The sequence below is a fragment of the Lagopus muta genome, chromosome 8 (assembly GCF_023343835.1).
Source record: "Lagopus muta isolate bLagMut1 chromosome 8, bLagMut1 primary, whole genome shotgun sequence".
In the NCBI taxonomy this organism is placed as follows: Eukaryota; Metazoa; Chordata; class Aves; order Galliformes; family Phasianidae; genus Lagopus; species Lagopus muta.
In genome coordinates, this window is record NC_064440.1 from 6,110,737 (window position 1) to 6,127,846 (window position 17,110).

Sequence of the window (17,110 nt, forward strand, 5' to 3'; positions counted from 1 at the left end):
AACTAGCTTTTAAGGGAGGTGAAGTGGGAGACAACTGGTTTTTCAATATAGTTTCATTATAGTTATGTAGAATTTTGTTTAGTTAATTGAAACTTGTGCTGCATTTAGGCAGCAGAGATAGTGGTTCTCAATAACACAATCTCAACTCTTCAATTTTGCTGTATTTGCATGTAGAGCTGTGAAGTTATCTCCTTGTTGCAGCAATTTGGGTAAGAGATCTCTGTGCACTCACCCTACTGACAGATAAAGTATTCTCAAGGCTGAAGGAAAGAGTACTTTGGTAAGCAATAAAATAATATTGTTATTAGCATGGGGACACACAGTGTATCTGCTTCTTGAATTTATGTAACAGCGACTGTAACAACAGCTTTTCCAAATGAAGGTAAGATGCTGCCTTCTCAGATTTCCTTCATGCACCCAAGAATTACAGCACAAATGTGCCTCCTCCAGGCACTGGTGTCACCAGCCCAAGCCAAGTAGGTGATTCTGCTTTTGTTACCTTTTGCATCCAGAACATCTATTTATTTGTTCATCTATCAATTGAAAGTCCTGATCTATTATCATTTGAGTGTCAGCTGTTTCTGGAAGCACTTAAGTGCATAACAGATAACTGCAGTTAAATATTACTCCTACTATAATATAAATAACGTGGACGCAATGTTTGTGAGCCAGGTCCAGAAATGGAGCTGGTTTGTAAGACAGTTGTCTTGTTCTTGTTAGTCTCTACTAGCTTTGGGATAGATGGGGAATCAGCTCAGAACTTTGTTGCCATTGCTGGACCTCTGCCTACCACATCAGCGCACAGATTGCATCTGCAGAGCCACATTCTACCCAAAGAAGCTTTGGACTCTACTGTGTCTGAAGCCCATGATGACTTCTGTCAGCAAGATGCTGTGATTTCCCAACTGCCCCAGTACTTCTCCCACCTCCGTGAGATTGGGGTAACACATTACAAAGTCTTCCTGCCGTGGGCACGCATCCTTCCTGACGGGGACGCCAAGAAGCCAGATGAAGCTCAAGTGCGATGCTACCAGGAGCTGCTCCAAATGCTGGTTGCTGCAGACCTCAGGCCAGTGGTCGTTCTTCATCACAAGGGTGTTCCTGATAGTGTGGCTGCAGGCAGGATGGCGAGCTCTTTTGCTGACCTTTTTGTGGACTATGCAGAGTTCAGTTTCTATGTTTTTGGAGGCCTGGCTGATATGTGGCTCACCTTCAGTGACCTGCCTGAGCTCCTGGGAAGCCTGCCTTACAGTGACCTCCAGGCCCGTGTCCAGGCCCTGGCTGCTGCTCATGAAAGAGCTTACAGAGTTTACCATGAGAAGTACTCTGTGTCAGGTAAGAACAGGGGGAAGGATTTTTGTATATGACCTTCGCACAGTTTGTTACGTGTGATCTCTGTGATTCTATCAGCAATGCTTTCAGAATTACTTAGAAATATTTGAGTAATGGATTTCTTCAAACACCTTATTTTCATAATTGTTCTTCAATTACTAGTAATGGCATTTTGCTTAAAATGACAGCCAAAGTAGTCAGGGAGAACATAGGCAAGTATCTCTGTGTGCATACTGAGATGTATTTTTTTTAAGCATTAAGAAGCCTCAGGTTAATTTCAGCAGCAGAAACTAGTACTTAAAAAACAGATGTTACCATACTTGTACCTGCTTTGTCTCCTAAGGACTCATCTATGTGCTTAGTGAGGGTCCTTATTAAAAGCCAGTTGGTACCCTGGAATAACAGTAGTCTTGTACTGCTTATATATCAAACCTTAAATGTATTGTCTAGGAAAAATCCTTAATTCCTGATTAATCACCTCATTTTCAAAGCCTTACATATTTCAGTGTCACTGATAATTGAAATTGCAATTGCCACTGTTCCATTTTAGGGAGGGGAACATTTTGCCATCCATGTAAGTAGCTGTCTGTCTTCAGCATGATGGGAGTTGGCTTTTTGATTAAGATATTTCCCAAGGAATGCATCTTTAAAAGCCCAGATCTGAAGAATGTGGTCCAATTTATCTACCAGCTTTCTACCCAAGGGTGGAAAACTTTGAAAATGTACTTATAAAACCCAGTGAAACAAAACTGACTATGCTTTAAAATGGCATCTCTCATTTATTTCAAGTGAAATGTACTGACAAGATAAAAAAGAAAAAAAAACATTTGTGAAGCAAGATGGTTACTTTTAAGATAAAGTATCTTGATAATAAAAAATGCTTTAAAATTATATGTCTTACTTGATTAAAAAATATCTACAGTGATATTTTATTTCTATTTGCATTTCCTGCACTACTGATAGATCATGCTTTTGTTTGGTTTGGTTTGGTTTCCCAAGGTGGAAAGCTGTCCATTGCTTTAGGAATGGATCTTACCTTGGATAGGACTTCATCTGAGCTGCTTTCAGTTTCTCTTCAGGTAACACCTTAATGAGAATTATTTCCAATTTAAATTTGATTTTGTTGCACTTGATTTGTATGCAGAGGATTAAGTGATGTATTGCAAGCTATATACAAGTTTAGTTGTCCAATGTGGTACATTTTACCTTTTTATTATCTCAATTAGGTGAAGTTCTCTGATTTTAAAAATTACTTCAACATCCTTTCTTGGCTAGTAAGCACTGATTTAAAAACATGGAGGCATATTTTCTCTTATATATTTGGCAGTTTTAGCAGTATAGATGCTTAAATACCAAGCTGTCTGCAAAAACTGTACCCACTGCATTTTTATTTGCAGGTCTATTTAATGCACAACCAAACAAAAATTACTCTATTTAAAATAACTGCTTTATTAAATAAAATTTATTTTTACTATATATAGTAAAAATATATAACTGCTTTATTAAATAAATGCTTTTATTATTTAAAAAAAAATAATCTATTTAATGTGTTGAAGCACAGCCTGAGCTATGCTAAAAGTGGTCTAGAACAGAGATGGCACAACGTGGCTCATCTCCATAAAGGTGATGACATCCCTTATTTGGTAAAGACCAAACCCCTCATTAGTAGTTCTTTTTGCCTAGAGCATGTTGGTGTGGGATGCAGTGAACAAATGACAATGCAGGCGTTTGGCTCGTCCTTCCAAATTTAATGGTAGGACAAATAATGAGGACAAATAAGTGTGACATTTCAAGGATATAGGCAAGGTGTGCTTCATAGGAGGAGGAAAGTTGTACTGAAGGAGCTGACTGAACTAGAAAAAACTCTTGGACTGAAAAATAAATGGAAGGCTTGTCAGTTTGTTTGTTCAATCCCAGCTTCAGCAACTGGTTGAATAAAAGAATGCTATCTATTCCCTTGAACCTGTGGACTTTTAGTAAAGTAACATCTGTAGTGTGCAATGACTAAAGATTTCTGAAATGGACTTTCCCCAAAGGATTATTGATAAGGCCACCCTGAGTCATACGGCGACAAAGGTTTCTCTATCTGATTAATCAGAGACTCTTCAGTCTTGCCAATTTAAACAATCAATTGGAAATGAGGAATATTAAATGCATAAAATATTCTTACAATGAATTTTTAAACTCTAGTGCTTCTAAAATTTAGCTTTGTTTAGAAGGAAAGGCACAAAATGCATCTTCTCGTACAGTGTCCGCTTTGTACTCGTATTTTCCAGGGTTCTGTGTATCTTTCTGGCTTCTTACTCCAGCAGTGCCTGTATCAAACATCTAGCAACTTCTATGTTTTGAACAGAATGCCTGCAATAATTTTCCAATAGGATGATCATTTTCCCTTTCTTGTTTCCAGGATTCAGTGGACTTCCTGTCTCTTCGCCTTCAGTACAAGTGTGGAAATGAAACAGATTTCCACCTGAAAATGAGTGAATTCCAGGTAACATTATGCACAGTGTGAAAATGAACACTGAACTTCATGGATGTGGAGTTAAAACTCTAGTAATAGGGTAGACCTGATAGAATAAATCCATCATTGTTCTTACAGTTCTACTGAACTTTGTAAGCCATCTGTAACAGCTTATTTTGCAAAAAAGTAACTTAGAGGGGATCTCACGCTGAATTTGAAGTAATGGATAATTTGCAGTAGTAGACAACTAAGGTACTGTTGTAAGTCATTCAGCACCTAGGTGCACGTGTCTGCAGGGATGAGCACAGAGATGATATGCCTTGCTCACGATTATGTAGCTTATGCACTACCAGCCTGAAAAGGAGTATGTCAGGCTCTTTGTTAACAGTTTTGCTCTGTGTATCTGTAGCAGGACACTTATTCCCTATAAATCAGAGGGTGATGGCCTAGCCAGAAGTGAAGAGCAAGAAATGAAAACTTCCCACATATCATCTTTGGAAAACCAATCAATATTTTTAAAAATAGAAATCTCTCTTTGAATTCTTGTTTTGCAGAAAGTCTGGAAGGACAAAGAAGTATTGCTTTTTAGTCTGAATTTCCTTGATTGTGATTCCTTGGAAGAGAATCCATTCGTACCAGTAGCTGCCATTGTCACTGGTAAGTGACATGTTTTAAGAAGTAGAAGAGTTCTGTAGCTGGGCTCTGAATGGAAAATTATGTAATTGTCCTTTCCAGACCATTGCTATTAAGTTAAATAATCTTATAGGTTTGTTTTGTTTTGTTGTTGTTTTGTTTTGTTTGGTTTGGGTTTTTTTTTTGTATTTTTCCTGGGGAAAAAAAAAACAAATAACACAACATACTAAATCTGAGCAAAACAGCTATTAGTTATTTGAAAAAAAAAAAAAAGCCTTGTTTCAAAAGATGTAATTGTATACACGAGTAATGTCATACAGTCTGTGATATTTATCCATCTATTGTTTGTTTTCAGTTATTAATAAAGAGAAGGCACGTACAATTGGATATGATGTGAATGAATTCTTGGATTTCTCATCTCATGCTTTAAGGTACTTAAAGTTCTTTTCCCTTAAATCACATACTGTAATAAATTGGTATCCTTTAGAAACAAGTGTGCTAGGCAGACATAAGATGGTTGTAGTGGTAAAATCGCTGTCAGCTGCTTAAAGGAATGCAGGGGAAAGCCTTTGTGCCCAGTCCAGTCTCTTGCTGTTACAGGCAATCTTCTAACCTGCTATTTCAGGAAATGTAACTCTCTCCTTCATCCTTAGTTACCCAGATTGCACCTTCAAGACAGTAATAGCAGGCATATATTCCAAGCATACTGTTCTTTTTTCATCTACATAGTATATATAAATTTATATTATGTGTATATATATAAAATTAAATTAAAAACATAAAATAGTAACTGTCCTATGTGAGAAGCCAGTTGTGCCTACAGAGTTGTAGGGAATGTCATTGCACAGGAAGAAGCTATGGACCAGTGAGGCAGGATTGATTGGTTTTAGCTTATCCTGTGAAGACTTGTGAGTGTGTGAAATTGCTGCACACTGCAAGGATTTTGTTTGTGTCTTTGACCTAGTTTAATGAATTTTGAAAATCTATCTGCTGGGAAATGCACGAGATACATAGCACTTGAGGTGCTCTGCAGTTAGTTTATTGCACTTCTCCTTCATCTGCCAGCTGGATGGCAGGAGGTTGGATTGATTGGATGGCAAAGTGGCTGTTCCCTAACTGGCATATGTGAGCTGAATGAGAAGCAAACAATTATTTATGCTCCTTGTCTGCAAATTCTGTGGCACTGGCATCCACCTTGAGTTGTAACTCTTTTTTATTCTATTTTTAGCAAAACATATACTCTACAAGAGAATCCAATTGCTGCCCCTCACTCCTCCTATCAAACAATTTGGGAAATGTTTGCTGACCAGTCCGAATTGGAGAGGGATACTTTCCTGCAAGATGTTTTCCCAAGTGGTTTCCTCTGGGGCACGTCAACAGGTGCCTTTAATATTGAAGGAGCCTGGGCAGAGGATGGGAAAGGAGAGAGCATCTGGGATCAGTTTGGGCACGAAGGTCATGTCTACATGAACCAAACAACAGATGTGGCATGTGACAGCTACCATAAAACCAGCTATGATGTTTATTTGCTTAGAGGTCTTCATCCCCAGCTGTACAAGTTTTCTATAGCCTGGCCTAGAATTTTCCCTGCTGGCACCAATGAAACCATCAGCATCAAGGGTGTGGATTATTACAACCAATTAATTGACAGGTTGCTAGAGGCTAACATTGAGCCCATGGTGACTCTTTTCCACTGGGACCTCCCACAGGCTCTTCAGGTTCTTGGTGGCTGGCAGAATGACAGTATCATAGATGATTTTGCAAGCTATGCAGACTTCTGCTTTGCCAGTTTTGGGGATCGGGTCAAGTTTTGGGTTACGTTCCACGAGCCTTGGGTTATCAGCTATGCTGGCTATGGCACCGGAGAGCATCCTCCAGGAATCACCGATCCAGGAATAGCATCTTACAAGGTAGGGACATAGGATCCTACAGCTGCCATTGTTGTGTTCCTCAGATTCTGCAAATTTTAATGATGCTTGAGCCTAATCTGAGACAGTTATTTGCTTTGTAGACTTATGATACTCCCAAGCAAATGTATTACTTAATGTATTACTAATGGATGCTATGGATGTTATTTTCTGTTCTGAAATCAGCCAGATTCTTATACTTAATCCAAACCCTGCTGTATTCTCTGCCCACAATTATTTGTTTTGTCAAGTTCTCTTGTTTCACATGGGGATGTCTTTCTGACAAGGCAGTGTTCATGCAATGTTGTGCAAAGCAGTGAGACACGTATTCCTCTGCTTTCTGCCCCCAGGTGGCTCACACAATTCTCAAGGCTCATGCTAAGGTCTGGCACCTGTATAATGACAGGTACCGTTCTCAGCAGCAGGGAAAGGTAGGGCTGGTGCTGAACTCGGATTGGGCTGAACCCCAGACTCCAACCAACTCTGAGGATGTGAAGGCATCAGAGAGGTACCTGCAGTTCATGCTTGGCTGGTTTGCTCACCCTGTCTTTGTTGACGGTGACTACCCAGATATCCTGAAGGCTCAGATCCAGGAAGTAAACCAGCAGTGCTCCACAACAGTTGCACAGCTGCCTGTGTTTACGGAGGAGGAGAAAACCTGGGTGAAAGGAACGGCAGACTTTTTTGGCCTTTCCCATTACACTTCCCACCTGGTTAGTGCTGTGGCTAGTGGTACCTGCACACCTGGATACGAAAGCATTGGGAACTTCTCTTTGCACGTAGATCCTTCGTGGCCAACGACTGCCTCTTCTTCAATCCATGTGGTCCCGTGGGGATTAAGAAGGCTGCTGAATTTTGTGTCCCAGGAATATACAGGGGCAAAGGTCCCAATTTACATAGCAGGAAATGGTATGCCAACAGAAGCCACCGGGGATCTTATTAATGACACACTGCGAGTGGATTATTTCCGCCGATACATCAATGAGGCTCTAAAAGGTATGTTTTTGGTTTTGTTTTTTTTTTTTAATTAAAATGTTGGCAACTAGTTATTCTGTCACTCCCACAGTGATTAGCTTTAAAACATCACTATTTGTATAGTAACCAGAGGTGGGCCACCTCTTATGTACAGTGTCATAAATTCCAGCCTATCCAGTGACCAGATATGGAGCTCTCCATTCTGTCTAGGTACTGGAAGAGGTTTTTCATAGGTACAAATACAACCTAAAGCCAGTCTCTCAGTGAAAACTGTTTACCTACTTCAGTACCTTTGAAGACAATTTGGCTAAAGGCAGGCTCTTACCTGCAGAGATCTCATAGATGGGACTGAATGATGTCTTTACTGATTCAGCAGATCTAACTGATAGCATCCTGCACCACGGCAAGTTAGAATTTTTAGGGAGATACTTACATCTCAATTATTTTGGGAAAGATTCAGTCTATGCCTTTATCTTTGCAAACTGTATCAGTTTAACAAAAATTAATACTGGTAACTGAAGTCCTTTTCAAGTATAGAAATTTGAGATTTTAAATAGATATTTTAGTATGCTTTCTTCAGATACACAAATCAATAGCATCACAAAACCTTCATTATATTGAATATAATGTATTCATTATGTTGATGATCACTGTACAGCTTTTGATCCTGTTGACCTAGTTCTCAACGTGCTGATAGAAGAGCTGCAGAAAACAGCATTTAGCATTGCTGTTTTGCCTCTGCAAAAGGAACATGGACTGCCTATGGAAAGTGAACTTTTCTGGAATGAGTGTGCTTTACTGTGGGCAATATGAGGAAGGATGCTAGACTTGTCTCTGATGGTACTAAGTATTGTGTTCTGCAGAAATGAATTCCTGTGTGCCGAGGGAAGCTAGGCAAGCACTACATCCATATTATGTTTCAATTTAACTACAGTGGTAAATATAAAAAAGCACTGTATACTTAAGCTGATGAGTTGTTCTTGAAAGCTAGAACATAGGGAAGGGAATACTCATGGCACAAGTGGGCTTTACTCAAATACTTATTTTCTGGTATGTTTTTATCACTAAGTCTTTGACTGGCTCCTATTATAGTGACCATGGCTTTTCTTGCCAAATACTCTAATTGTTTTGTTTTCTTTTACCCAAACACAATTCATAGATGTTTGGCTGTCACCCTGTTGTTATCCTCAGCTGTGTGCTTGTGTTCTGCTCTGCTGCATTCAGAAAGCGTTCAAGTGATTAACAGAGTCTTGTACTGTTTCTATGACAGCGGTAAAACTGGATGCAGTTGATGTTCAGTCATACATTGCTCGATCCCTGGTTGATGGCTTTGAAGGCCCAGAGGGCTACAGCCTAAAATTTGGGCTACATCATGTGAATTTTGAAGATAGCAACAGACCAAGGACTCCCAGGGCAAGTGCTTATTTCTATTCCACTGTTATTGAAAACAATGGTTTCCCGTCCCAAGTCTCAGACAGAAGTTCTGCATCGGTGGTATTTGGCCTACCCACACCATCAAAGTTGCCGAGTCTACCAGCATCAGAAGTTCCCTCCAAGTCAAAGGTTGTCTGGGAGAAGTTTTCATCCCAAACAGCCTTTGAAAGAGACATGTACTTTTATGGGACGTTCCCAGAGGACTTCACATGGGGTGTGTCGTCTTCTGCATACCAGATTGAGGGAGGTTGGGATGCGGATGGCAAAGGACCCAGCGTTTGGGATAACTTCACCCATGTCCCAGGAAACATAAAAAACAATGACACTGGAGATATAGCTTGTAATAGCTACAACAATGTAGAGAAAGATATTTACCTGCTGAGAGCCTTGGGGGTAAAGAACTATCGTTTCTCTCTGTCCTGGCCTCGAATCTTCCCCAACGGAAGGAACAATTCAGTAAACAGCCATGGTGTTGATTACTATAACCGTCTCATTGATGGGCTGGTCGCAAACAACATCACTCCAATCGTCACGCTGTACCACTGGGACCTGCCACAAGCTCTCCAGGACATTGGTGGCTGGGAGAGCAGTGAGCTCATTGAACTGTTTGACAGTTTTGCAGACTTCTGTTTCCAGACCTTTGGGGACAGGGTGAAGTTCTGGCTTACTTTCAACGAACCCCAAGTTATGGCTTGGGTTAGCTATGGGATGGGGGAATTCCCACCCAATGTCAATAATCCTGGTGATGCTCCCTACGAAGTGGCACACACCTTACTGAAAGCCCACGCCAGAGTCTACCACACGTACGATGACAAATACAGAGCGAGTCAGGGAGGAATAATTTCTCTGTGTCTCAATATAGATTGGATTGAGCCAAAGACACCCAGCAACCCCAGGGACTTAGAAGCTGCAGACAGGTACATGCAGTTTTTGGCGGGGTGGTTTGCACATCCAGTTTTCAAAAATGGGGACTACCCTGAGGTCATGAAATGGAAAGTTGGAAACAGGAGTGAGCTCCAAAACCTGCCATCATCCCGCCTACCAGTTTTCACAGCTGAAGAGCGTGAGTACATCAGGGGCACAGCGGATGTTTTCTGTTTCAACACCTATACTGCCAAACTTGTAACCCATGCAACAACCCGCCTGAATCCCTTCTCTTATGAGTACGACCAGGAAATATCAACAGATGTTGACAGCTCCTGGCCTACCTCAGCTCTTGATGGCCATCGGGCTGTGGCCTGGGGGCTGAGGAGGCTGCTGAACTGGATCAAAGAAGAGTATGGAAATCCCCCAATGTACATCATTGAGAACGGAGTGGGGCTAAAGACCGAATCGGATGTTGATGACCAAACCAGGATACTTTACTACAAAACATATATAGATGAAGCTTTAAAAGGTACAAATGTTTGATTTTATTTTGTGTTGTATATCTCCCCTCTAGATTCCTGTCACAATTTTCCTCTGAGGTGTCGTTTTTAAAAGCATCTTCTGCTGTTCTTTTAATATTCTGAGTGCAATATAAATGTAGTGGGTTTTTTTATGATCTCCTTTGTGTAGCCATTTGTATTCTGTATCCTCCAGATGTAAAGTCTGTTGTGGTCCTTTTTGTTCAGAGATAGCTTGATGAAGCTGAAAGTGTGTATGTGTTTGCAAGTGAATTCCTTGTGGTTTGTTATATGTGTGAAACATCACTGATGTTCTCCCATTGTTTCTGGTCTTTCAGCTTACAAACTGGACGGTGTTAATCTGAGAGGATACAATGCATGGTCTTTTATGGATTTCTTTGAATGGTTGAATGGTTATGAGCCAAGATTTGGATTGCACGAGGTTGATTTTGATGATCCCAACAGGCCAAGAACCCCAAGGCGCTCAGCTGTGTACTATGCAGAAATCATCCGCAACAATGGTATCCCATTGCCAAAAGAAGATGAATTCTTATATGGAGAGTTTCCAAAGAACTTCCTCTGGGGTGTAGCAACAGCTGCATATCAGGTTAGGAAACAAAGACTGACTCTTCAAACACGCATGGACAGTTAATTTGTTTTGGATGAGACACAGCTTCTACATTAGGTTTTATGGTGATTTGAGGGTTACTGTAACAACTGCCTTAAACATCTCAAAGTTTTCCCTTATAATGGCGTGGTTATACCACGGAAATTGAGAAAGCAGCAGAGATTTCACAAGGGGAAGCAAACATGGAGCAGCAGGTTGAAGGCAAACAACACCTTTCCTTTGACATTGTACTTTGGTAATACTTCTGTGCCTTGAGGCCCAAGAGACCTTACCATTTTAATACAGCAAAAAATGATACTGTTTCAAGGCTTACACATAAGTCAAAATGTTATGTGGTGCCGCAAAGTCTGACGGGCAGAATTCTTTCCTAGGCCAAGATGTCAATTTGGAGTTTACTGATGATTTCTCCCTTCCCTCCCCCATCTTCATTTACAGATTGAGGGAGCATGGAGAGCAGATGGGAAAGGACTTAGCATTTGGGACAAATACTCTCACACTCCTTTGAAAATCAGCAATGATGACAATGGAGATGTAGCTTGTGACAGCTACCACAAGATTGAGGAGGATGTGGAAATGCTGAAACGCCTCAAGGTGTCTCACTATCGCTTTTCAATCTCCTGGTCACGTGTTCTCCCAGATGGGACCACCAGATACGTCAATGAAATGGGATTGAACTACTATGAAAGGCTAATTGATGCTCTTCTGGCAGCCAATATTACGCCTCAGGTAACTGTGAAAAAAGGACTGGAAATCCAACAGAGTGCAGGAGTTGAGAATTATCCTGATGTTGAAAGATCAGATCCCCACTTTTAGATTTGCCTTCGTGGTTCCTGTGTTGGGATTACTGGGAAGTTCTTTGTCCTTATGAATTCCCAAGCTGTTCAAGATCCCTCAAGAGCAGGTGTTGTACTGCACTGTGCTTCACTTGAGAATCAGTGTAGCTGCAGCTGTTCTTTACTGACTTGAATTCCTGCTGTCACGTGATTATTGCGGGCTTTAGTATGACTGAAAGTGAGAGACTCATCTTGACAGCTGGGCAGGCCCTGAAGTTTGAGTCGTTCCCCCTCATACTAAAGGAACTGAAACATGGCAGAGTGGCATTTATCAGAGTGTGCAAGTGATCGCTATGACCTCAAACGACTACAGGACAGAAGGCACTGGGGTTACTGCAGATTTGTATGTGCCTGTTAGAAAAATGCAGATGGAGTTGGGCTTATGCCTGCAAACAAGGCCGTTATCTTGTCCTTCATTGTGAATCAATGACTGGCTGAGCCCTTTCTCTCATTGCCGTTCCCTACAGGTCACTCTCTATCACTGGGACCTCCCACAGGCACTGCAGGACAACGGTGGGTGGGAGAATGATACCATAGTTCAGAGGTTTAAGGAATATGCTGAGCTCCTTTTCCAGAGATTGGGAGACAAAGTGAAATTTTGGATAACCATCAATGAACCCTACAACACTGCATATCTTGGGTATGGCTTTGGCACAGCTGCTCCAGGTAAGACTACTGAGCACAATTTTTGAGAAGGGAAGGGTTGGGATCTGGCCTGAACACACAGCTTTCTGCTCTCTGTGCTGACAGCAGAGCATGGGCAGGGGGGTGATGTGGGTTCCCCACAGCCTGTGCATGACAGCTGTGCCTTCAGCAGACCTGCTGTCACATACATCTCAGCCCATGGCTGGGCTCAAAGGCACCAGGTACTGCATGCTTGTTCATTTACTGGTGGGCAGCTCTGCATGTCCTGGGTGTTAAGCTGGGAAGAAGCAGATTGGAACTAGGAATTGCTGCTGCAGTGTCTGTGCTGTTCCTGCAGGCATCTCTGTTAGGCCTGGGCGAGCCCCCTATGTGGTGGGGCACAACCTAATCAAGGCCCATGCAGAAGCCTGGCACCTCTACAATGAGACTTACCGTGCGAAACAAGGAGGGCTGATCTCTATCACCATCAACTCTGACTGGGCTGAGCCAAGGAACCCCCACAAACAGGAGGATTTTGATGCTGCCAGACAATACTTACAGGTAGAGAAGAATCTGGTCACAGCTCTCTAGGCTGCTCGTTAAGTTTGCTGCTGTAATACAGGCATTCCTGCGTATCTGTGCTCATTATAGGGCCAGCTACTATACATAATGCAGCCTATGGAGAGGAATAGTTAAATCCTTGTTTTAACCCATAGTTTATCCTTCTCCCTTATTTCCTGGGTTAGTTCCTTATAGGTTGGTTTGCTCATCCCATTTTCAAAAACGGCGACTACAATGAAGTGATGAAGACGAGGATTCGGGAACGCAGCCTGGCCCAGGGTCTGAGCAGCTCCCGGTAAGAGTGCAGGCACAAACTTGCTTTGCTTCTACTTGCTGAGCTAAAACCTGCTTTTCTGATAAGAAGGAAGAATGCTGTTGAAAATGGCACTATAAAAATCTTAGCGCAGTCTCACAGAAAAACTAATTGTATATTTTTTCTCTCTTTACCTTTCTTGCAAATTAAGTTTACTAATACAAAAGAGATTTCTCCAAGCTTCTACCCTGGGGGCAGCATGTTGGCAGTTCAGAGTGATATAATAAATGTAATGCACTATATGTAGTGCTTTGCCTGCCTGGGGCAAATATATTTTAATTGTGCTTAAAATGATGTATTACTGAACTCAAGCACTGAGCCTCATTCACACCTTTGAATTATATTTATTTGTCTTTCTCATTACTTTTAAATCTATCACATTACCAGTGTTCTGCTAAGAATATTTTTCCTTTTTTCTTTCTTTCTAGACACATATAAGGAAAGGAAAGCTTGTGTTTTACCCTGTCTGTGCTTTAATAACAAATGGATGGGATTTTTCTGATGTTCCTCTAGAAAGATCGCAGTACCTTCTTTTGTGCTTATTGCATTTTGATGGCTTTATGCCTTTTTGTTTTCTGTTGCAGACTTCCAGAATTTACAGAAAGTGAAAAGCAAAGAATTAAAGGCACATATGACTACTTTGGTCTAAATCATTATACTACAGTTTTAACATACAAGTATGAGTATTATACTGCTATTCTGTCGTATGATTCTGACAGGTAAGACGACAGTAAATTGTTGGTCAAGTAAAATATGCACATTTGGGAAGCCTATGCCAACTGAGCAATGTACACTAATAGAAAATAAAGCCACGAGACATTCATATTAAGCTGTTACAACCAGTATTAGGGAAAAAAGCCCCAGACAGTACTCGTGATACTGGGTTCAGAGTAGGCCAGCTACTTTGTTATGATCTGACTAAAAAATGAATTGTTAAAACAGAACAAGGAAAATTAGAGCATCTAAAAATGAAGGAATCAGTCTCATAAGCATTTGGTATCAGCTGCAGTTATCATTTTTCCTGCATCCATTCTCCAGTTTGAAATGGGAAAGTGGCCTGGTTTACAGATACTACTACTCCATTTGCTGTTTAAACAGTTGTTGGTTTCCTCCCCACACAGAGTAAACTTCATTAAGTTTACTTTAACATTTTTACTTTTTACATTAAGTTTAAAGCCAAACAGCTAAATGTAAATTTAACCGTGATTAAGTGAAGCTTTTTATCTACAGGCAGAATATAACTTTAAAACAAAATATGAGAAGTGTTTTCTGGAGGCTTGTGAACACCAGCACTCTTCACCTCCCCCCAGCTCGGTGCTTTTCACAGCTTGCACCTGGGTGCACTTTTCTATAGAGCTTGGTGTCAGATTTCCCAGCTGAGCAGTAATGCAGGGCCAGGCTCGGGGCTGTGCTGTGATCAATGTGTGCTCTTCTGCAGGGGTGTTGCTTCAGTAACCGACCGCAGCTGGCTCAACTCTGGCTCCTTCTGGCTAAAGGTGGTGCCCTTTGGCTTCCGAAAGCTCCTGAGGTGGATAAAGGAAGAGTACAACAACCCTCCTATATATGTGACTGAAAATGGGATATCAGAGAGAGGAGCCATAGATCTCAATGACACTTGGCGAATACATTACCATCGGAACTACATTAACGAAGCGCTGAAAGGTAAGATTGCTCATTTAAAGCTGCACGTCAGTCTTGTTGGGAGATGCTGCTGAGCAAAGCAACTTGTAAGGAGCTGACAGATCCCTGGCACCATGTTTGTAAATTATACACAGGTTTATGCTGCAGCCATGTTGAAAGCCTTTGGGTTTTAGCAGAAACTGATCATTGCTGGCCAAGACTTTTTGCAGGGAACAGTGATCCAAAGGAAGAACAAACCATGGGTTTAACAGAAGTAAGATAAAGGCAGCTTCCTTATTTAGCTGCATCTGACAAGAGAGGGTTCCATTACTTGGTGGGTTAGTGGTTAAACTAGATAGTCCTAACTACTGCTGTTTCTAAAAACTGTACCTTGTTCACAACAGACGCACAGAAAAACCCTTGTTTTGCTTAAAGCAGTGGTTAAGCTTGTTTGTCTGCCTTAGAGGGAGCTGACTGCCAGCTGTTCAACTACTTGTTACTTTGAGCAGCACAGATCCGCCCCCATAAACACATTTAAATACTCATCATTCTGTTAAACCTTCACTTCTTGAATGAAAGCTCTGACTTTTGGAGCCAACAGAAGCAGTCTTCGTGGGCTGGCTGAGCTGCCCTGGCTCGTTACTAGCTGTAGCAACACACAACTGATAGGGACAGGGAGATGGTGAGACAAACGTGGCAGTAACTGCACTGCACTCAGCTTGCCCTTCTGTAGTGCCCTGTTTGCACCACTGCTGGCCTGCTGGTGACTCCTGTCACCTGACTGCTCAACTAACCTGCTGTGCCTGCTCCTGCTAACAGCTGTCATGCTTGATGGTGTTGACCTGCGTGGCTACACAGCATGGTCACTGATGGACAACTTTGAGTGGGCAGCAGGCTTTGATGAAAGGTTTGGGTTCTACTATGTGAATCACACGGATCCCACATTGCCACGGCTCCCCAAGGCCTCTGCCAGGTACTACTCACAGATCATCAGCTGCAATGGCTTTCCAGATCCTGCAGCGGGCCCACATCCCTGTCTGGAAACGGAGTCTGAAGGTAAGTGGTGCAGCAGAAATTGCACTTCCATATGTCTCATCCTAAAAGACTTTTTTCTCCAGTATTCTTTTAAAGAGCTGGGGTAGTAAACTGCCTAATCACCAGCCTTTATTAATGAACACATTCATGCGGAACATACTGTCATTTCTGTTTCCAAAACAGAATGTTATGTTAGCATAAAATCTAACACCTAGCTAAGCATCTGTCCTCAAAACAGACAAAAAAAGTTATTGCATTCTATTATGTTTTCCACATCCCACCCATTCAGCACTCCTGCACTGCGTTTTTCTTAAAAATGATTTTGACTACTCTCTAAGAAGACTTGGGTAATATTCTTTTTTGTCTTGTGATCTCTGGACTAAGTATATTAACTGAGCCACAACCACTTCAGTTTGGGTGTTTAAAAGGATATTTTCTCTCAGCATTTCTATCAGGAATTACTTGTGTCTCCTTCAGCCCCAGGAGCTCACTATAAGCCCTCAGCTGTACCATTACTCTGAGCTAGAGTTGTGTCAATTGCTGATCCCTGAGACCCACAGCTACTGCCAGAGCACTGAAGAGCCACGCTAAAAAGCCGTGCAGAGCGAGGAAGAAGTGATGCACACGTACACAGGAAAATGCTCCTGACAAGCCATGTACTAACTACTTCTTATTGTTTTCTCATGAACAGTGATACCAGACACCACACCAGGACTGGCTGACAGTGTGCGCTTTCTGGGATTAGATTTAACATCACACAGTGCAGAAACAGCACTATATGTGCTTTTTGCTCTTTCTGGAATTGGAGCACTGGGCCTGGCACTTATTTCATATAAATATGGAACATTATCCAAAAGATCTCATAAACAATCATCCATAGAACTTACTAAAATGTAAAATTTAATTCATTTGAGTATGTGGAACGGATTGAAACAGTATCTCTACTTGCTAAAATGCTTTTTTTTTTTCTTAACAAAGAATGCCTACAGAACTGTACTCTGCAGTACTGAAAAAGATACCTGGGGCTTATACTGCTGCACCTCAGTATCTTGCCTTGGAGGTGATTTCCAATCTTGCTGTTGGCTTAAAATATGAAGTAAAAAACACTAAATTTTTTTCCAGCTACTACTGATAATTTTTTTCAAGTCAAAATTGACTGTTCCAAGTTGTGTAAGGATTCAGCCTAAACCTTCATCTGCCCTCCTTCCTGATCTTCCCTTGGATCCTTCTTGTCTTTCCAAGGGATCTGAGAGCATCCCACGAAGCTCTGCTGCTGCTTAATCTTTCGAAGACATGCTAGTGCCAACACTGGCACAAACAGGGATAGCAGAATAGCCTTTGGGCTATTTAGATAGCAGAATGTACTGTT

At 41.5% G+C, this 17,110-nt stretch overlaps 1 protein-coding gene across 2 annotated transcripts; it reads left to right on the top strand.

Annotated features, from left to right (window-relative positions):
- The first annotated feature begins 680 nt into the window (after nt 1-680).
- Nucleotides 681-17,068, top strand: LCT (lactase). Of its 2 annotated transcripts, XM_048952765.1 has the most exons (19): nt 681-1,335; nt 2,332-2,358; nt 2,956-3,020; nt 3,740-3,823; nt 4,348-4,450; nt 4,782-4,849; nt 5,279-5,334; nt 5,655-6,336; nt 6,684-7,329; nt 8,579-10,138; nt 10,466-10,734; nt 11,191-11,481; nt 12,056-12,254; nt 12,571-12,773; nt 12,959-13,068; nt 13,671-13,805; nt 14,525-14,748; nt 15,526-15,762; nt 16,433-17,068. In XM_048952765.1, the coding sequence occupies exons 1-19, from the start codon at nt 681-683 to the stop codon at nt 16,636-16,638; spliced, it is 5,820 nt and encodes a 1,939-aa protein (XP_048808722.1). In that variant the 3' UTR covers nt 16,639-17,068. The 2 variants fall into 2 exon arrangements, with proteins under 2 accessions (XP_048808722.1, XP_048808723.1); XM_048952766.1 differs by lacking the exons at nt 2,956-3,020; nt 5,279-5,334 and having other exon boundaries at nt 2,332-2,411; nt 4,782-4,857.
- The last annotated feature ends 42 nt before the right edge of the window (nt 17,069-17,110 follow it).

Coding starts and splice junctions, on each gene's coding strand:
- LCT (XM_048952765.1), top strand. CDS start 681: ATGGAGCTGGTTTGTAAGACAGTTGTCTTGTTCTTGTTAGTCTCTACT. Junction 3,824..4,347: donor TGAAAATGAGTGAATTCCAG/GTAACATTATGC, acceptor CTTGTTTTGCAG/AAAGTCTGGAAGGACAAAGA. Junction 12,774..12,958: donor CTGCCAGACAATACTTACAG/GTAGAGAAGAAT, acceptor TTCCTGGGTTAG/TTCCTTATAGGTTGGTTTGC.